General features: G+C 40.5%; 1 protein-coding gene across 6 annotated transcripts in view; it reads right to left on the bottom strand.

Annotated features, from left to right (window-relative positions):
• Positions 1–2,070: 2,070 nt before the first annotated feature.
• The window catches only part of MED20 (mediator complex subunit 20), a 53,010-nt gene continuing 32,672 nt past the window's right edge, over positions 2,071–22,408 (bottom strand). For 2 of the 6 annotated variants that reach the window (XR_008711542.1, XM_055571428.1), the window contains one exon: positions 21,005–21,132. Coding sequence is in view for 1 of the 6 variants with exons in the window: in XM_055571430.1 (XP_055427405.1) it covers positions 9,575–9,604 (30 nt within the window). In the remaining 5 variants the exon portion in view is untranslated. Of the gene's footprint in view, positions 2,389–9,026; positions 9,605–20,259; positions 20,795–21,004; positions 21,133–22,408 lie in introns of those variants that run through there. The other 4 variants (XM_055571430.1, XR_008711543.1, XR_008711544.1 and 1 more) reach the window with 4 other exon arrangements.

Genomic DNA, 22,408 nt, shown 5'->3' with positions numbered 1-22,408 from the left:
TCTTTGGGTTTGATGCATTTGCTAGAATGGCTCACAGAAGTTAGGAAACTGTTTACTTACTGTATTACCAATTTATCATAAAGGATATGAATCAACAACTAGATGAAGAGATACAAAGGGTGAAGTCCTAAATGGGACTTGTGTTCTCATGGAACTCAGGACTCAGCACAGCAGCACATGGAAACATTCTGGTTTCCCAGCATGGAAGCTCTTTGAGCCCCATGTCACAAAGAGTTGGACATGACTAAAATGACTTAGCATGCACACACATATTGCCTCTAGTTTATTTGTAAATAAATAAACCCATTTTAGGTTTTTATGGTGGCTTCATTACATAGGCATGATTTCTTAAATCACTGAGCACTGAGGACTGATTCAATCTCTCCCCACTGCAGAGGTCAGGTGGTGAAATGAAAAGTTCCCACCCTCTAATCACACGGGTGGTTCTGTGGGCAACCAGATCCTGTCCTTAGGTGCTTTGCAAAAGTCATTTCATTAACATAGCAAAATACGCCTCCATCACTCAACACTTAGGAAATTCCACGGGGTTTTGGAGCTGTGAGCCAGGAACTATGCAGAAAGACCAAATATACGTGAGAAACATATTTTGGTCATCTGCATGATCTATATATATATATATATATATGTGTGTATTTTATAAATCACATTACCGCACACCTCTTCAAGTAGAATCCAACTTAGTCCCTCACAATCTGATCCTGCCATTTTAATGCGGCAGGTTTGTTTACAATTTAAAACTACCTTCTTCTAGATATTTTTCAGATGAAAAATGTTTGCCCAATTCGAAATCTGACACACTTAAGGCTTTAAGAATATGTAATATTAATCAGCTTCACCACTTTCAGGAGCCTCTCTCTCAAGCATGCTCTCTGAGATGCTCTGCTTTGCATTCTCAAGTAGCTGTTGTGTGATGAGCTGCACAGAGATAACTCAAGCAGAATACGGAAAGGAAACACTTTGAAGACACACCAAAGCAAAACTTCAAATGATATAGCACCACTGGGAACTCAGAGAAATCACAGCGGCTGATAAGCCTAGGGAGCATCGACGAGCACCTGGAGTCTATCTCTTTCTGAAGAGAGGATGGCAGGTGCACACTATGCCAAACTCCACACAGCTGCAAATCCTGGACTAGCCTGGGCAGCTGGTGGGACCCGCTGGCTAGATGGTAATTATTGGTCAGGCATCTTCAGCTACAAGGGCTAAGGTGTAGCTCATTACATCTGTATTCTTCAACGGGTTATTTATCTCAGTGCTAGAGTGATGGTTAGCCTCGAGGCATGTTTACCCATCTGCTAAAAAATAAAAATAGAAAGAATCATACACAAAGGGAAAACATATAAAGGGCTTAATAAAATTTGTAATGAGTCCTATGAGAGATCATCTCTTCTCAATCCTCTCTGTACCTTATTATAGAAAAGTCCCTTAAAATCTGAGAATGAAGTTAGATAAGCTCTAATAAAGTCTAAAAGTAGGAGTTGGTCTCTCTTTGCTTGCACCTGGAGTAGCCACTCTTCCTCCGAAGGGCCATGTGCTTCAGCAGAAGCTGACTTTAGCACTAGCTCCAGGGATGGGTCCTGTGAGGTCTCAGCCAGTTTGTGCACAGGCAAGGGTCACAAGTCTAGCAGTGGGCATGTGGCCTAGCTTTGCCAGTCAAACTGAAGGGGAAGGGCATAATCCACATGCAGGTAGAATAAGTTTGTATTGAATCTTGGACATTTTGAATATTGTGAGATTCTGAGTCTTGCTTAAATCCTAAGGAAAATGTTAATATTTGCTTTAGTAAGTAATCAACCTGCTGGTTGGATTCAGATCACAAGTCCCAACCAACCCTTCTGTGAGGTATGGCTTAAATATCAGTTCTTCTACTGAGCCTGTGCTCCAGAGCATGGGAGCCGCAACTACTGAAGCCCGCGTGTTCCAGAGCCTGTGCTCTGCAACAAGAGAAGAAGCAATGAGAAGCTTCTCACAGCAATGAGAAGAAGCCTCGCAGCAACAAAGACCCAGCACAGCCATAAATAAATAAATAAAATTATTTTTTTTAAATTATAAATAAATATCACTTCCTCAGTGAAAGCCTTTGCAGAAATATTAGGACTGTCTGGCATGAGTGCTAGCCAGTGGCCTAGGCCCTGGGCAGTTATTTATCGCATAATCAATTCTAATAGTTTTTGTGTGCTCTTCAGGACCAGATTCATGCAGCGTGCTGTTGAGGAGGGGACCCAGGAGTGCACAGATAACTCTGCAGGCTTGGTTTCCTGAGCTCCTCCTCCTCCACTGTCTTCCCAGGTACCTTTCAGTTCCTTTCTGACTTCCAGCCAGAAAGCTGAGGCCTTTGTTATCCTGTTCTCTCACATATTTTGAGGGCTAGGCAGCAGGAAGACAAAGAGAAAGAAAAAAAGTGAGAGGTCCTTTTTAGGACTATCACTTCTCTAACTGGAGGGAACTCAAGGAAATCGTGAAGGACAGGGAGGCCTGGCATGCTGCAGTTCATGGGGTCTCAAAGTGTCAGGCACAACCTAGTGACTGAACACCACCAGCAGCTGCAGGGGACGGTTCCCCTCCCTTAGGACTTTTAGGCAGCTGTGGGCCCTGCGGCTGTCACTGCTAGCACCGACTCCACAAGACTGCCTGGCGGCTGGGGCCTGGGAGAAGGGAGGGAGGCTTTTTTAAGGAAGGAAGTTTCTACACCTCTTTCTCTGAGTGTTAGAAGTCTCCTTCCCCATCAAGTCAAGATTGGAGGGTTTCTCCTGGAGCTCTCTCTTTCCATGCCTGATTCCCACTTCCAGGTGTGGGCTGCACTCCACCCAGGCCAGGGAATATTCATAGCTGTACTTCAAATCCTGGTCTTTTCTAATCCACCTGCTACTATTGACTTCTCAGAGTCCTTAAATTGCTAGTCCATGAGTTCTATCCAGGATTTTAGCTGCATTCAGCAGGAGACACTAGGCAGAGTGTGCTTACTTCGTCTTATCCAGAAATGGAACTCTCCAGAGGCAAGTATTTTTAAATGCAGTAGTCAAATACGGTTATGTGTCTTATAAAATAATAGAAAATCCATAACTCCGTAGGTATCTTTTTTAGGGTGAGAAAGTAGGCTTTTAGGTTAAAAAAAAAAGTAATCTGGTTTACAGAAAAATTTTAAGTTAACTCAACAGATGTTACCCGACTGAGGTAAAAATCATGCAGTGGTATACACATGTCATAAGTTTGAGAAATGCTGATCTACAGAAGTGACTCGCTTTTTAGAGCTACTTATAAACAGTTCTATTTTACTACATATATATCTGCTTATATTATTTGTTTTATTAACTGACCTTGTGGTTGTGTCCTTCTGGCTATTATAGTCTATAGAATACTGGGGAAGAACAGCAAGGTCATTCAAAAGCAGAGATATTACTTTACCAACAAAGGTCCGTCTAGTCAAGGCTATGGTTTTTCCTGTGGTCATGTATGGATGTGAGTTGGGCTGCGAAGAAGGCTGAGTGCCAAAGAACTGATGCTTTTGAACTGTGGTGTTGGAGAAGACTCTTGAGAGTCCCTTGGACTGCAAGGAGATCCAACCAGTCCATTCTGAAGGAGATCAGGCCTGGGATTTCTTTGGAAGGAATGATGCTAAAGCTGAAACTCCCGTACTTTGGCCACCTCATGTGAAGAGTTGACTCAATGGAAAAGACTCTGATGCTGGGAGGGATTGGGGGCAGGAGAAGGGGACGATAGAGGGTGAGATGGCTGGAATGGCATCACCGACTCGATGGACGTGAGTCTGAGTGAAATCTGGGAGTTGGTGATGGACAGGGAGGCCTGGCGTGCTGCGATTCATGGGGTCGCAAAGAGTCAGACACAACTGAGTGACTGAACTGAACTGAACTGAAAAGAAGCTTTCCTCGGGAAGATGGGTCTGAGGGACTTCCAAAGGAAAGACGGTAGAAGGGAGCGTTACACACAGATCAGGCAGTAAATGAAGAAGGTATGGATTCAGAAGTTACCTTCTTCTTTTAGAAGGTTGCCAAGGGAGGTGGTGGAGGCCAGTGTCGGGTGTTGCTCCTGGCCTGGCTTTGGCCCACAGGCCTCTCAGCCTGAATCTTTGCATCTGAGCCTGCTTAGCCAATGCCACAGCAGACAGGATGTCTAGGCAATTCACAGGCATGATCAAAGGTCCCCATGACAGACGATGGCAAGGAGCCATGCAATCTACCATAATTCCTTCATAGCTTGACTATACATTAATTCAACCCCCCCCCCCAACAAAGAGTATTCCAGAATATGAATGGATTCTCCAGAGACCACAGTCACTTTCAGTAGTGCTTCACTTGACAAGGTCCTGCTAAGTGTTACCAGAAAATCTACCCAGCTTCACCATTACCGTGACATCTGAGGCTGAAGAAAGTGATGAAACTGTTCAGATCCTCAAATCCTCAAATCTACATACAGTGAGAAGTACCTGGATGAAGCACCCCTCTGGGAAATACTCTCCCAGGTAAACCTAGAAGATAATGACGTCACAGAATAATTTCACAGAAATTATGAATAATGTCGCAGACATTAAATTATCAGCATTGCAGGCAAGAAGAAAGCCCTGGTATGGTGATGCTTTTTACCCTAGTGACAGCGATGCAGGAAAAATTAAGTGAAAGGGCAGATCAAATAAAAACTATAAGAGAAGAAAAGCAACAAAAAGAAGCAGAAGCAGCTGGAAAGCAATTATTTCATAGCATTCCTGATACAATTGAGAATTTCTTAACGTGGAAGGCCAAGTTAGATGCAGAACTCCTGGAAATTAAAAAGGTTAAAATAATCTTTAGAGATGACTTTTGGCCATTCAGATTTTGCATGTCAGCTTCTTTTTCCATTAATATTCTAATGGTATTCCCAGTCGTGTGCATTCGGAAATGGCTGAAGTTGTAAGAGATACAAGAGACATCCAAATGCTGAGGAGGAGCCTCACGGCCGCATTAGTCAACCTTGCAGTCATTATTAAGTGATTCCGTCTAATGAGCCAAGTAGTCTCCTTCTGTATAAAAGTCTATTAAACAAATTATAGGGTCTTGGGAGCCACTCACTAGGGAATGAAAACCTCACACATATCTGAACATTTTTTCTTCAACAAATAAAAGACAATTAGAATAAATTTAACATCAGAATAAATTTAACATCAGGTACTGAATTTTTTTAAAAGTTACACTTCTTGACAAAAGTGGTGCTAACTTTGAAAACAAGATAAGATTAAAACAACCACAATACCGGTGACTGGATAGGCCCGCTTTTATTTTTATATTGGGGTTCTAGATAAGATTTGAAAAATCCCAAACCGTTTGGTGCCTTAAAAAAGAAAATTGCAAAACGTCAAGCAGCTCCCACTTTATTCTCGGTTCTTAGCTACTGAGAAACACCTGCTGCTGCTAAGTCGCTTCAGTCGTGTCCAACTCTGTGCAACCCCATAGACGGCAGCCCACCAGGCTCCCCCGTCCCTGGGATTCTCCAGGCAAGAACACTGGAGTGGGTTGCCATTTCCTTCTCCAATGCATGAAAGGGAAAAGTGAAAGTGAAGTCGCTCAGTCGTGTCCGACCCTCAGCGACCCCATGGACTGCATGCAGCCTTCCAGGCTCCCCGGTCCAGGGATTTTCCAGGCAAGAGTACTGGAGTGGGGTGCCATTGCCTTCTCTGTGAGAAACAGCAGTCAGTGTTTAAGACCCACCGTAGCTTCACTGCCATGAACTCAGACTGCCCTGAAGAGGGAGCTGTCACTACAGCTAAAGACGCAAAGGCTGGGATGGAAGCCCCATGAGGGTAGAGGGGTTTTTTGCTGCTGCTGTTCACTGACATTTCCAGCCCTAGAATAAGACTGGGACGTCACAGATGCTCAATTAATACTGAAAAATAAAAGGCTGTCCAGGAAGGCCTTCTGGTCCTCCCAAAGTTGGGAACAACCAATAAAAGAACATTCTGAACCTGGGATTTATCAGTGGGGTCATTGGCAAGGTTGGATGGTGTGCCTTCTTAAAATCAAACCCTCCTTTCTCCTTTAAGTGCAGGTTTCCACAGATCCTGATAATCTTTATCATATTCTCTAGCACAATTATGAAAAAGGGACAGCATTTTCACTTTTCTAATCTGGGGGACTCAGCTGCACTCAATTGGGATGTCATTAGAATCTGCATAGGGTTGCTGTGTGGCAGGCACAGTCCGCCTAGGCACTAGAGAGAGCGCCATGACTTTCTTGCCTATATTGGGGTCATTGTAATGTGCTAATGTAGAAATAAACCTCAGTAATTATCATTATATATCTAGTGAGAAAAGTGGTTGTATGTTACATTTTTACAAATCTTTTAAATGCCTGGAATAAGTAAGACAGCTGGATTTTGCTACTTTTTTTGTTTCTTTCTGAGAAGACGACATGTGTTTATTTCTGTTTAAACTTTCTGTTTTATACTGGAGTACAGCCAATTAACACTGTTGTAATGGTTTTAGGTACACAGCAAAGGGACTCAGCCATACACATACATGTATCCATTCTCCCCTAAACTCCTTTCCTGTGCAGGCTGCCACATAACATTGAGCAGAGTTCCGTGTGATGTACAGTAGGTCCCTGTTGGCTGTCCATTTTAAATATAGCAGAGTATACATGTAGATCCCACACTCCCTATCTCTTCCCTCCATTCTTTGTACATCATGCTGTCTTTGGAAAACTCCACTGCATACTCATGTGCAAGTATGTTTTAATACTGTTATGAAAATAGCTTTGACTCCCAAAAGTTTCAGGGGCTCCTGGCCACCCTTTAAGACACTGTGGTAGAGAGTACACTGAGAGCCGTAACTGTTACGAACATTCAGAAGGGATTCTCAAACAAGGAAAGAGAGTTCAAAAAGATGGAGAGGGGAAAACATCACTGCTTGTAGCCACACTTTACAGGAAAGCTGAAATATTTCATCAGTGTGCTTGTGTTACTTTAAATGTTGCTTTCTCTTTGTACTTGACCATATTTCAACAGGAAATGAAATTGCTATTTGAAGAAAAGAAAAGCCAGTATTTCTCTCTGACAAGACAAAACAGAACAAAAACCAAAAACCACGGATTCTAACTCCTTCCAGTTCCTATATAAATGTCGACTGCTCATGTACATTTACTTTTTAGATCATCACTTATAAGTGACACTCTTATAAGACCCATATCACCTTTTCTCCTGCCTTTTCTTCTCTTCAACAACTTCCTGCTCACTGTCAGTCAAATGTTATTTAAGAGGACAAAAGAACAATTTCTAATTACCAATCAGTTACAAACTGCTGCGCAGTTCAGTCTTTCTGTCTGCATGTTTCCATGATCAGCAATTAAATAGTAATCTACAAATCAACTCACTTCTTAACATGTACTGGTCCTTAGCTAGAGTCAGGTGATTTCTATCTAATACAAACAATTCATAAAGAAGTAAAACAGTTGTATTCATTTAAGTATGGTCAAGAAAAAAGTAATTATTTATGAACCTCACATCATCTCACACCATTATTTTTCCCAAACTTAAGAAGAAGCATGATTTTACATTTTCTTTCCCAAAAGCAAGCAGAAACAGATTGGTTATGGTGACTTTTTCAGGTGATATTTGACTTTATTATCTTACTTAAATCCCTGTGCACCTTAGCAAATCTTCTAAGTTGATAAAAACACTAGGCCAGCACCCCATTGGTTAACAGCACAGGCTCCAGAGCGGAGGACCTGGGTTTGAATCCTGAAGCTGCCACTTGTGATATGACTTTGAGCAAGTTCATCTATGCCTCCTTTTTCTCAGCTTTTAAAATGAAGATAATAACAGCATCTGCCTCATAAGTGGATGACAGGATTAAATTCACTAATGAATAAATGAGCAAAGCACTTAAAATGGTGGCTAACACAGAATAAATACTCAGTGAATGTCAATCTCTGTTTTTATATATTTGTCTTCTAAAATAAGTCACAGCAGAAAAAAATTGCCCATTATAATCTATTAGAGCCCTGGAACAATACAAAAGGGAAATATTAAAAAGAGATGACTGTTTTAGTGTCCTTCTCTCTTAAAATAAGTAGCTGCCTGTATCACCCAAGGAAGTGCTGACTAGCCATGGAAAAGATACCAGACATTTTCAAAACTATTGTGATTCTGTGAAACAAGAAGAAAAGAAAACTCAAGAAGACTTGTCCTTCAAAATAGATTAAAGGAATCTTAACAGAAAATGTAACACAGCTATCTAGAAACAAGAGAACTGTGCATCCTTTTTGACAGAGATACTTTTATGGGCAAGATAAAACTATCACAGCCCGAAGATGCTTGTTAATTCATACATACCTGTAAGCAATATTTACACCACATGATATGTAGTAAGAGATGAGGGTGTGTAACTCTATTCTCATACATAGTCTTGTAGCATACTCTGAGAGAAATGAAGCTTGAAGCCAAAAAAGAAAACATTCATGAAAAAATTTAAAAATCCTTGACATCAGGGTTGACTTTATCCAAGAAGGCTTACCTCTTGCAGTGTATCACAAGATTCATCTATGGAAGGCTGGTACATAAAAATGCTAACTGGGATACATAAGAAAACTATAGCTAACATTTACTGAATACTCACTATGTTTTGGACATTATTCCAAGTTTTTTTTATATAGATTAATATATAATTATATATAAGATTATATATAAAATATATAAGATTAATTATATAATTAATTTTCAACATTGCTATGAGATAGGCATTTTATTGTTCCCACTTATACCCAAGGAACTGAGGCAAAGAGAAATTAACCTGCCCAAATGTCAAGCTAATAATGGCTAGTCAAAAACAGTCTGGCTCCTAAGCCCAAGTTTTTAACCAGTAGGCAAATAAAAAGACATATTATGCACTTACATATATGGGGCAGGGTTGGGGGGGGTGGCTAAGATTCTAACAGAACGTTTTTGTTATTTGTAATGTTTGAATTATTGACAATAAGCATGTATGGACTTGCATAATTTAAATGTTTTATATCATAAACTTAGTAACACCTTTTTATCGGATTTTCCGTAGAATTCTATCTGATTACCACCTGACACACAATCTGCACTTGGCTAAAGAACAGGATCCCCAGGTGATCCCCAGGTGAGCCTACCATCACAGCAGCTGGCAGTGTTTGGAGAGCGAGAAGGGGTTGCTAACACTCTTGACAGGTCATGACAGATACGGTCTCTATCCAACCAAGAGTAAGCTTCAAGACTTACCCAAGAACTGTTTTACTATGGGGGTTGGTCTCCAGGTCCTGTGTTTATTTTCAAATATAGCCGTGTCTCCTCTTAAGTTAATTCATAGCATTTAAAAAGTCACAAAGGTAAGAAGAAAGAAGGCGATGAAAGTTCAGAATGGTGATAAGACAAAGACAGTGACTGAGCGCTCACTCTAACAGGATACCAATCTTGGCCAACTACTGAAGCCTAGTATTATTACATAATACTATTGTGAATAGTTTCCATGAACAACTTTTTATTACAATTTTATTTCTTACCCATTAAACAAGTTATTCCCATCTTCTTCCATATTACTCCACAGTCATTGGTTAGGTTTCCTCGTCTCTATTACCTACAGGGGGGGAGAATCTGTAAGGTCAGGCTGCTATATAGCAAGAGAAAAACAATTTCACGAATTTTATTTATAAATTCAAAAAACAGGATCAGTATATTACAATGCAGTTTAGTGAACTCCCCACAAGTCCTCAAAATTGAGGTAGAAGAGTGAGGATAAAAAGCTGTAATTTTTTTTTCAGCTAAGAGCAATCAAACATTAAGTCATTTATGAATAGACTGATGGAAGTATGAAAGGTTTACTTCCTGAAAAGATGCACTTCTGTGTTTATTTTAGGTTTTAAAGATTACACACTGCCTTGGCATATAGCTTGAAAAATCAAAACAAATTCATGGCAACAAAAATAATTGTGTTTCAAAAGCCCAAATTCTTTTTGTGTAAGTGAAACATGTAATGATGCAAGATGCCAAGTGATGACATCTTTGTGTTAGGTGGGTTCATGACTTTTAGGTACGCAACATACATTCTACGCACAAGAACACTGTATTAGTCTAAGCTATCTAGAATTTGGACACATTATGTGCACAATCATTTTTTAGGTTTCTGACACTGTATTCAGGAAGCAGGATTCAATAAGCTTGAGATTAATACACTGTCTGCCACCATGTAACAAGATGAAAAGTTCTCTATTTTGCCATCCTAATAGCTAACACAAGAATTCCTCTTAGAAGACACTCTCTTTGTGAAAATATGTTCCCTCAATAGGGTCTCCCACCACTCAGGTCCAGTCCCCTTGGGATGGATGGTTCCCTGCAGAATGGCTGTCAAGATTCCAGAATGATGGTCAAGAAAGGGGAACTGCTTTACATTAGATGAGAAGAACTTGTTTTATCTCTGAAAGGAACAGAGAGAAGGATGATGAGAGGAACAGGAAGAGAAGAAAGGACTAGTATAGCAGAGTGAAGCTGGGGCTGAGGGGGAGGTGAAGTTCTCCAGTCAAGGGAGGTCTGGAACATTTCCAGAACAAGAATGCCTTAAAGGGAAGTTGCATGAATGCAATATAGGGCTCACCCACCTGTTTTTCCTCCTTTCTTCAGTTAGGTGTACTAAAAACACAAATGCCCTGTATGAACAGGGCCTTTCTTAGAATCAGAGAAGAAGCCAAGTATCCCATCTGAGGACATCATGCTGCATATCAGAGGCACAAGGCAAGAAAAACAGGGGCCCAGGAGGCGGAAGCAATTGCATGATGGTAAAATCCAGGAAATGCACAAATATTTTTAGGAAGAGAAGAGCTTACAACTTGCACACATTGTAGGTTGGGGGTTTGAGGCAACCTTATTCAGGAAGCTAAGCTGACATTGTATGGATGGGTGTTTTACAACTATATACTTTCTCCTGTTACTTTAGCTGGGGGGAGGGGCACACCGTGGCACTTGTGGGATCTTAGTTTCCCAACCAGAGACTGAACCCACACCCTTGGCAGTGAAAGCACAGGATCCTAACCAATGGACCACCAGGGAATTCCTCATAAAATATCCCTCTTTCCTGTCCAAATTTTCAACCCTACTTTTAATATAAAAACAGCAAATGATGAAAAGTTAACTTAATTACTTTTAAATCCAAGTTACTTGAATTAATTCTGGATGTAACCAAAAGCTGGCCAAAACAATCAGTTCTATACTGAGCACCTAGTATACATAACTACACAGAGGCTAAGCTTAAAAGACCTATGAAATAGCTATTAATTTGTCGAGCAGTGACTTCAATACTTATGATGGTGATCTTGAAAACTGGAAAATTATAATAGGTCAGCTTAAGCCTGCAAACTATTAATAAGACTGCTGCTGCTAAGTCACTTTAGTCGTGTCCAACTCTGTGCGACCCCAGAGACGGCAGCCCACCAGGCTCCCCATCCCTGGGATTCTCTAGGCAAGAACACTGGAGTGGCTTCCCATTTCCTTCTCCAATGCATGAAAGTGAAAAGTGAAAGTGAAGTTGCTCAGGTTGTTTACTTGAAAGTTACACAGTCGTGTCTGACTCCTAGGGACCCCATGGACTGCAGTCTACCAGGCTCCTCCGTCCATGGGATTTTCCAGGCAAGAGTACTGGAGTGGGGTGCCATTGCCTTCTCCGATTAATAAGACTACCCTCATTCAAATATTTTCCATCTAGGTCCCATTTATATTGTTTATACTACTGTAATATAGTTTTGAATGGGGGGTGGTGGAAATTCAGATATTTAGAACAAATCACTGTAATAGGACCAAACTAAAAATGTAGAAGACATCCCTTTAAATAGTTATTAGTGATAAAGTCCCAAACAAGCAAATTCCAATTGTACCTATTAAAAGTGAAACTTGCTGAACTCTCGGGCTTTGTGGCATGTGCAAGGCAATAAGAGTATAGGATGTAGAGTAACAGAGACCAGTTATCATCATGGTGGCCGTGCCAGACCTCACACAAGCAATCTAATTTCTCTAAGCTTGTTTCCTCATCTATGTCAGAGCACTGGCATAAGGATTAAACGAAAATGCAGGTGCCTGGCACACTGTTGTCATTTAGTCGCTAAGTCGAGTCCGACTCTTTGCGACCCCATGGACTGTAGCCCACCAGGCTCCTCTGTCCATGGGATTCTCCAGGCAAGAATACCAGAGTGGGTTGCCATTTCCTTCTTCAGGGGATCCTCCCAACCCAGAGATCTGAACCCACATCTCCTGCTTTGACAGACAGATTCTTTACCACTGAGCCACCTGGGAAGCCCAGCCTACCACAGAGCTGATGATTAACAAAAGTTTAGTTTCCTTCCTTTATCTTGCTACATTTACAGTAATTTTCAGGGGTTGAGGAGAAAATTCTTTCTTGAGAACTTTACTCAATTTACTTTTATCCTGCCAAACAATAAAAACCCAAGTGAGCTTTTTGGCCAACCCAATATAAACTCAGTCAGTCCTCACAGTAACTGTGAGGCAGGTATTATCTTTAGTCCCATTTCACAGACATTGAAACTGAGATTCAGAACTTCCTTGGAGGTCCAGTGGTTAAGAATCTGCCTGCCAATGCAGAGGGCATGGGTTCGATCCCTGGTCTGGGAAGATTCCATATGCCATGGAGCCACTAAGCCCGTGCACCACAACTCCTGAGCCTGTGCCTGAGCCCCCAGGAACTGCAACTACTAAGCCCATGTGCCCCGACTACCAAAGCCTGCGAGCCCCAGAGCCCATGCTCTGCAACAAAAGAAGCCACGGCAAGGAGAAGCCTGTGCGCTGCAACTAGAGAAATGCATGCACAGCAATGAAGACCCAGTGTCACCAAAAATAAATACATAAATAATACAAATACAATGAAAAAAATTTTAAAGAAAGAAACCGAGATACAAATAAGTTCAACAGTTAAAAAGTGGCAGAGCTAGGATTCAAACCCAGGTTTCTACTCTTAAGAAATACTGGCTACCAGGGACTGACATCAAGGTGGCAGCAGCAAGGTGCTTTCCTTAAGAGCTCTCTAGGGACGGCGGAGCCTGGTGGGCTGCCGTCTATGGGGTCGCACAGAGTCGGACACGACTGAAGCGACTTAGCAGCAGCAGCAGCAGTGTTATTAATGTAGGGAATGTTCTGATGGTTTACCAAGTAGAACAGATCCATATTTTAGGTAATTAAAGTTATCTAAATTGTATATAATTTATACATCATTAAAATACAGTTTTACATTTATATACCTCAAAATATTTTATTACATATTTCATAGTTTTATATTTATTAACCTATGTTGTCTCTTGCCTGTAACTGTCTTCCCCTGCAAGCTCCTGGAAGACAGCAGCAGCATCTTATTTTACTAATTGTGAACATCAGTGGTGTCCTAGTGCTCACTAGGTGCTCAATAAATGCTGATGAAAGAATTAAGAGACTGGTTATTAAACTGAGAAAAAATGTTCAAGTTCATCTGCTATTTCCATGGTGGCTTATTTCCCACCACCCACTCACTCCTTATCTGCAAGACTTTGCTGGATTTAAGTGTTTTCCTGGTCTATTCCATTTTTGGTCTATTCCAACTTATGAGCTCATGTAGCAAAATGTCTTATGACAAAAAGTCTCAAGCATACAATTAATCAGAAGACTCATGCATGAATGCAAGCATGTAACATATTGTTATGGTTTTCAAATGCTTCCACACACATGTCTGAGATGCCTCAAGACAACCCTGAGAGTACAAAGAAGGTATGATAATCCAGAAAGCTACATCAATGCTGACTGCTTTGGAATGAAAACGTATTCTCATGTCTGAGCCACAGAACCAATGGCTCAGAACCTGAGTTCGATGTTTTCTCTGTAATTGGGTAAAAAGTCTATGAATGATATATATTTTTAAGTCATAATGTCATAAATACATTTTTAAATCATGAATGTTCAGTCATATCCAATTATAAAGAGAGGCCAAAAGGCTTGAAGATACAAGGCAGAGGAAACTCACATAACTAGGTAAGGAAAAGTTTTACATGCACCTACAACTAAATAAAGAGACCTCATATAAAATTTAAGAACAACACAGTACTTTTTTTTAAGATTTTTTAAAAAATGTGGACCATTTTCAAAGTCCCTATTCAATTTGTTAAAGCATTGTTTCCGTTCTTTGTTTTGGTCCACTGGCCACAAGGCATGTGGGATCCTAGAACCCTGACCATAGATGGAACCTGCACCCCTGGCATTGGAAAGCAAAGTCCCATCACTGGACCACCAGGGAAGTCTTGGCAATACCTTTTTAACATTAATAAAGTATTCATACTTTCAGTTAAAATTTCACATGGTAGTCACCACTGCAAATTTTATCATTTTTCCATGGATACATTTTTGTGTTAGAACAAAACATTTCGTGGTGTTTTACCCTTCTTAAATAAAAACAATTTGGGATCAATACAATGTACAAGAGATCCAGAGTCTCAGACTGAAAGATAAGCAAGCCCCACATTAAAATTTTTCTTCCCTAAATGCCTGTGTGGTGGTTAGAATCAAAAAAGTTTTAGAAATCCACCTGCCTTATTGATTGACATCCATATCTGATAAGATACTAAATGGGTCTGTTAATTTATAATGGGAATAAGAACATGGGAGAGTGAGAAAGCCTTAGATTTAGAATCAGAAGACTTGGGGTTAAGCCTCATGTTATCCACTTATTAGCAATGTGAGCTTGGGCAACTTGCGAATGTCTTGGGACCCCATGTCCTCACTTGTTAATGGATATAATACCAGCTCTGCTCCTTTGACTGCTGTGAAGATCAAATAGGAAACTGCGTGTGCAAGTGCACTGTAAACTGACGAGAGCTGCCCATGGTGGGCTTCTCTTCCCCTCCCACCAAGGAAAGCAGAGGCTCTAGATCACTACCCTGGTGAGAGGAGGCACAGACATTCAAATGTTCCAGGGACGTGGGGGCATGCTAGGATAAAAGAGTTTGGTCACTCATGCAGAGCTCAAGAATCTTAAAATGTATTTGGTATCTGGGTCTTCATTTTAGTTAAATGACATGCTGGTCTTAATTAACTGTTTAATAAGAAATAAAGAACATACAACCTTAGCCAGATTGGGAAATCCTTTTCACCAAAAAATAAAATGACCTAAAAGCAACAGCATAATATGCATCTTCAATCATGTAAGATATGCCAACAAAAGCAATACCAAATCCCACGTAGTTTGTAGAGCAGCAGCGCCAGCCACAAAAGACACCTTACGGAGTTGCTATTTCATCACTGTGCTTAAATATAATCCTGGTTTTTTATAATCCCCACATAGGACAGATATTATTAATTGGTAGAGTTCAGACAGCCAGCATTCACAGAAGCCATTTTTAAAGCATTAGTTTGGTCATTACCAAGCACATTTTATAAATACTATACAACAATTTTGTCAGCATTGAACAGCACTGTAAAATGGGAAGAGAACACTTATAAAAAATCATACTTTTACTAGAGACCATGCTGTGTGTGTGCGTCGGGAGGATCACATTATTTGCTTAGTTAATTCTCACAATGAGGTAGGTGTCAGTGGCATTTTACAGATGAGAAATGGATACTCAAATTGGTGATTAGATGACTAGTCCAATATCTTATAGCAAGAAAAAAGCAGCGCTTCGCAGGGAAGCTCAGTTGTTAAAGAATTTGCCTGCAAAGCAGGAGACCCCGGTTTGATTCCTGGGTTGGGAAGTTCCCCAGGAGAAAGGATAGGCTACCCACTCCAGTATTCTTGGGCTTCCCTGGTGGCTCAGACGGTAAAAAATCCGCCTATAATGCAGGAGACCTGGGTTCGATCCCTGAGTTGGGAAGACCCCCTGGAGGAGGGCATGGCAACCCACTCCAGTATTCTTGTCTGGAGAATTCCCATGGACACCCTGAGGAGCCTGGCGGGCTACAGTCCATGGGGTCGCAAAGAGTCAGACATGACTAAGCTACTAAGCACAGGCCCAATATAATTGCTTAAAGTTGCCGGTAATTCCACATGAGTGGCAAAGAACAGGAGGTTTAGGTGAAATTTTGCACCATGGTAAAACTTGGTTGGCAGATACCAATATTCTAAGGCACTTCACATGGCTTGTTAAGGAGTTACTGAGCTGTAAATCTGCACTCCTTCTGTAGAAACGGTATCTAATTTTAAAATTTAAACATAAAGACTTGTCACTACAGCTAGCTGTTTTCAGAGAAAATACTGCAAAGGAAACATTAATTCACTAAGTAGAGTCAATAACTGTTTTATAAAGAAGCTATCTCTTAGTGATCACATCTAAACAAGTGCCAAAAGTTACTTGTGTCTTACAGACATGAAATATTTTTAGAAGAATTTTGAAATATCATATTAAAAAAATACTCTGTAAAATCAAAGCTCTTCTTTTAAAAGTTTCAGTTCAGTTCAGTCACACAGTCATGTCTAACTCTGCGACCCCATGGACTGCAGTACTCCAGGCTTCCCTGTCCATCACCAACTCCCGGAGCTTACTCAAACTCATGTCCATTGAGTCGGTGATGCCATCCAACCATTTCATCCTCTGTTGTCCCCTTCTCCTCCTGCCTTCAATCTTTCCCAGCATCAGGGTCTTTTCAAATGAGTCAGTTCTTCAAATCAGGTAGTCAAAGTACTGGAGTTTCAGCTTCAACATTATTCCTTTCAATTAATATTCAGGACTGATTTCCTTTAGGATGGACTGGTTGCATCTCCTTGCAGTCCAAGGGACTCTCAAGAGTCTTCTCCAACACCACAGTTCAAAAGCATCAATTCTTCGGTGCTCAGCTTTCTTTATAGTACAACTCTCACATCCATACATGAGTACTGGAAAAACCAAAGCTTTGACTAGACAGACCTTTGTTGGCAAAGTAATCTCTCTGCTTTTTAATATGCTGTCTAGGTTGGTCATAACTTTTCTTCCAAGGAGCAAGCATCTTTTAATTTCATGGCTGCAGTCACCATCTGCAGTGATTTTGGAGCCCAGAAAATAAAGTCTGTCATTGCTTTCATCGTTTCCCCATCTATTTGCCATGATGTGATGGGACCAGATGCCATGATCTTAGTTCTCAAACTATCACTATTCACTACACTACAAACATAAGTGAGATTATGGGTTTTCCCTGAAAATTCCCATAAAAAATTATAAAACAAACATTTTAGAAGTGCTCTGAAAGGGACAATATAAAGATATAATATGGTTTAGATAAATTGACGGACTGTATATCTGCATCAAGCAATGAGAAGTTAAGATATTGGGATAAGATCTGAAGCCTACAGAGCTTTCCAACTCCTTTGTTTTAGCAGAAACAGCACAGAACTTGATGGGTACCCTGTGTTGTGGTTAGAGTATTCAAAGACACAAAAGACATAGACGCAGATGTTAAAAATATAAAATTGCATCAAATTATAAGACAATACCTTGATTAGGCGTAGTGGTTAAGAAAGCAGATTTAGGAGTCAGACTGGCCAGATTAGAATCCCAGTGGGACCCAGTTCCTAGCTCCAAGACTCAATTTTCTCATCTATCTCATACAATTATTGGGGAGTTCCAATGTGTACATAGTCCAGGAAAATCAATGGCAAGAGGCTAAGTGATCAATAAATGCTACCTGTTATTTCTCTAGTAATACCTCGTGTAAAAAATAAAATACACCTGTAAAAACACTGAAGGCCTTTCATTACTGAGCTATTTTTCAAATGTAGAAACTTTAAACATAATAAAGAGAATCAAACTCCTAACTTTCTTGGTAATAGGATACTGGTTAACCTGGGGTAGGGCATAAGGAACAATCACAAAGGGAATTTTACACTTGTAGGATGTTACCCCAGCTTTTGTTTTACTAGTCTTTAATAAAACACACCTATGTTTTAAATGTATTTCATGTTTCACAATTTTTAAAAAATTGAAAAAAAGTAAAAGTTAATATATTTCCAAAGCATAATAATGAAAGAGCATTATTTAACTTTAGAAGAGGATGAGAAGAAAAGAAGAAACAATAAGAAAACAATGCTTTATCATTCTAAGTGTTCTAGGTTACCTTAGATTATGGATGTAACAGCTTAGCTCAGTCATGGAACAGTGTTCACCCGATTCCACTCAATCCTAAGAGACATCATTTTTCTTTGTGGGTCATTTGTTTTAAAGGGTGTCATTGATTCACTGGGAGCACCTCTTTATGATCCTGATATCTGGAGGTTGTAAGGACGCTCAGAGGGCTTTTAGTTCAATGTGGTCACTTTCCAGTGGAGGAAACATTCGACTCCTTAGCTTCCAGCCACAGGCTGTCCCTGCTCTACTCCCAGCTATTACTGCTAGTCACCAATGTGACACATAACCTCTTGGATGGCACTAGTGGGTAAAGAACTCACCTGCCAATGCAGGAAACATAAGAGACGTGGGTTCAAGCCATGGGTTCGATCCCTGGGTCAGGATGATCCCCTGGAGGAGGAAATGGCAACCCACTCCAGTATTCTTGCCTGGAGAATCCCATGGACAGAGGAGCCTGGCGGGCTACAGCTCATGGGGTCGCAAACAGTCGGACAAAACTGAAGCGACACAGCACAGCACAGCACAACATGACACGAAGGAACGGGCAAGACCATTCTTTCAATCAGGTGGTAACAGTGACTGGAGAAAAGGTGAGTATTTTATACCAACCATCAGCATCTGTCAAAGACCTAACATGGACCCCAAGATGCTGGCACCTACAGAGGAACCCAACACCTCAATGAAGGCACTCCTAAATATATGTAGAAGTGAACTTATTCAAAAGTATAAAGTCGGGTTTCTGACCCCAAGAATTCTACATAGAAATGAAAACCACCAAAGAATCCTAGTCAACAAATAATGCATTTGGTGGTGTTCTGGGGCAAACTGTACAAAGTACAAAATACAGGAGGGAAAGGAAAATAAGACAGAAGAGTTCTGTTGTGGGATAAAATGCAGAAGGGGTCCTGGAAGAGAACTGAGGACTGCATTTTGAAAATTCGGTAAAGAAATGATTCTAGGATTTCTCCAAATGAACTTGACATTTTAACAACATGTTTCCTTTTCCCATTACTGAAACATGGCAACAGGTGTACTAATTTGTTCTAAATAGTTTTATCTGCTATAATTACAATCAGGAAAGCGTTTCTGCCCTCCTCCACAAAGAACTTTTGGAGGCCATTGAGAAGGGAACAGTAGGAAGAAAAAAGAAAACTTTTAAATGGTCAATATAAATTCCTCAAAACAGAAATAACTTTAGGGGTAAGATAGAAATTTTCTTGAGTTTTAAAGTTCACCCCAATAAAACTAGACCCCAAACTTTAAGAGGAAAAAAAAAAAGTCCATGACAGCAACTTAAAGCTGACACTAAATTAACAGGACATTTGGGTGACATAAACCATGGTAAAGAGCACCTATTTACAGCTACTTTAATGAAAAGACAGAACCACACTGGCAAGAAAAAGAACACCGAAAAGACTTCCCTGGTGGTCCAGTGGCTAAGACTCCATGCCCCCAATGCAGCGTGCCTTGGTTCGATCCTTGGTCAAGGAACTAGATCCCACACATCACAATGAAGTCTGAAGATCCTAAATGCCAGAACTAAGACCCGGTGCAGCCAAATAAATTAATATGTAAATAAATATATTAAAAAAGAACACTGGAGAAGAGACTCAATTCTAGCTCTAGATGGATGAATGAACATAGGTAAGCCACCTCTGTTCTCAGGGTCACAGTTTCCACATCCGTAAAAGGAATGTTTAAGTTACTTTATGACCTAAATTTCTATTATATTATCCTCAAACTTCCTGAAGTCATTTAGATGTCATTCTTCATAGCAAGGCTTCCCTGGTGGCTCAGTGGTGAAGAATCCACCTGCGATGCAGGAGATATGGGTTAGATCCCTGGGTCAGGAAGAGCCTCTGGAGGTGGGCATGGCAACTCACTCCAGTATTCCTGCCGGGAAAATCCTATAGACAGAGGGGCCTGGAGGGCTATAGCCCCTGGGGTCGCAGAGTTACACACGACTGAAGCAACCAAGCAAGCATACACGCTCTCATAGCAAGCTATAGGTTAGGCATTAATGCATTAGGGTAGCAAAAGACCAAATGAATTTATATCCTGTACAATTCTGTTACTGTAGCAAAATTTTGCAATGGTTATAAACCATAAGCCTATTAAGTTTTATGTTGAAACAGGGCATCAAAGAAAGAAATTTGGATCTTCAATGAAACACGATGCATTGAACACCTTTATTTACCTCCCAAACTCCACTAAAATGGCATTAAAAACATAAAATTGCTAAGGACAAAGACTAGGAAAGGAAATGACCATAACAAAGTTTTTGGAAGCTGAAAAGAAGATTGGTAAGTTACTTGATGTAGCACAGCAAAGAAACCAAAACTAAGAGCATCTTAAGAGGTAGCCCAGAGTAAAGTGAACTTGCTTTATATTCCAGAAAAGCTCAGAATGATCTGAAAGTGGGGACATCAGGCAGGGCTTCATAAAGGAAAACAAGGTGAAAGTTCTACCCAAAGGTTCCCACCCTGACTCCAAGCAGCCACCGGTCAGAGCAAGGGAATTTACTCTGCAAAATAAAGAGCCTCTGTACCTAGGCACAACGAGACACAGGCCTACCAGTCTAAAAAGACGGGGATCAAAAGAAGACTGAGATCCTGAAGGCAGATATCCCCAGCTCTTTTCCCACTCAGTTCCCCAAATGTTGTAGGCAGGAATGTAGGCCAATGATTGAAGCACTCTGGGGAAAAACCTGGCTAAGAGAAAAGAAAACACCTATAAACACGGATTGCTAGAGGTGACCCGCTCCCCCCTCCCACACAAACACACACACACACACACCCCCAACACACACACACACACCCCCAAACACACACACACACACCCAACACACACACACACACACCCCCAAACACACACACACACACACACACACACACACACACACAAAGGGTTCTAGGTTAGTCACCTTATAATGAAGACCACCAGTTAACTTTTAGAAGCCCCAACTCAGGCAAATTCAGTTTTCAGTTTTTCAGCATCTCATTCTGGAATATGAGTAAGACAGCCAAGACCATACATTTAAGGAAATTCCCTAAAAGAAAGACCAAAACAAATGATAAAGTAAGGTACTTTAAGGAAAACAGAAATGTACTGGAGGCTGCATAAAACTTTTAAAACTGTAATTAATATAGAGAAGAGCTATTCCATCCATGAAACAAAAATATAAAACTATTAAAAAGCAACATTCAGAAAAAAAAATCTTGAAAATTAAAAATTTGACAAAGAACATATAAAACTAATTAGAAGAATCTGAAGATGAAGTTCAAGACACCTCCCAGAAAGTAAAACAGAGACCAAAAAATAAAATGAGAAATACATAAGATGGTAAAAGTAAAGGACTCATCAGTCTGTAAGTTCCACACACAAATAATAATAAGAGTTTCAGAGAGAAAGAATAAGAAAACTAGGGGCAGCAGAGGGGAGGGGGAAGAGGGGATTTGGATAGAACTTAAGAATTAAAGAAAATCTCCCAGAACTGAAAAAAATTCTTATTTCTAAATTGAAATGGCTTTCGGCATACCCAGTACAACAGAGAAAACAAGCCCTCGGTGACAGATTATCATAATATTTCAGAATATCAGGGACAAAGATCAGATCCTGAAAGTAACCAAGGAGGGGGAAAAAAATCAAGAATCAGAATACCACAGGGTTTCTCATAGCAATAATAGAAGCTAGAAATCAACACAACCATGCTTCTTAAATTCAGAGAAAATATCCTCCAATCTAGAATTCTAGAACTAGATAAACTATAAATCAAATGTGAGAGAAAATGAAGACATTTTCATACATGCAGATTTACTTCCCATGCACCCTTTTCTTAGGAACCTTCTGGAAGAACTGCTTAATTGAGGTATAAACAATGAAGGGGGAAGATATGGGGTCCAGGAAACAGGGAGTTCCAACATAGGAAGTGAAGAAAATACCTACGCTCTTCAGAAGGTAGATCCCAGGATGAGAGCTGTTCTGATCTACAGAAAACCCATACAGATTTTTAAACATAGCAGCCTAATATTTTGGCCACCTGATGAGAGGAGCCAACTCACGGGAAAAGACTTTGATGCTGGGAAAGATTGAGGGCAGGAAAAGAAGGGAGCAGCAGAGGATAAGATGGTTAGATAGCATCATCGACTCAATGGATATGAGTCTGAGCAAACTTCAGGAGGTGGGGAGGAACAGGAAAGCCTAGTGTGCTGCAGTTCATGGGGCCACAAAGAATCGGACACGACTTAGTGACTGAACAACAAAGGCTACTGTTTAGGAAAAAATGGCATTAAATTCCAAAAGAACAGTTGGAAGAGCAGAAAATG

This window comes from Bubalus kerabau, chromosome 3 (assembly GCF_029407905.1).
Source record: "Bubalus kerabau isolate K-KA32 ecotype Philippines breed swamp buffalo chromosome 3, PCC_UOA_SB_1v2, whole genome shotgun sequence".
In the NCBI taxonomy this organism is placed as follows: domain Eukaryota; kingdom Metazoa; phylum Chordata; class Mammalia; order Artiodactyla; family Bovidae; genus Bubalus; species Bubalus kerabau.
This window is presented reverse-complemented; position numbering and strand designations above follow the sequence as displayed.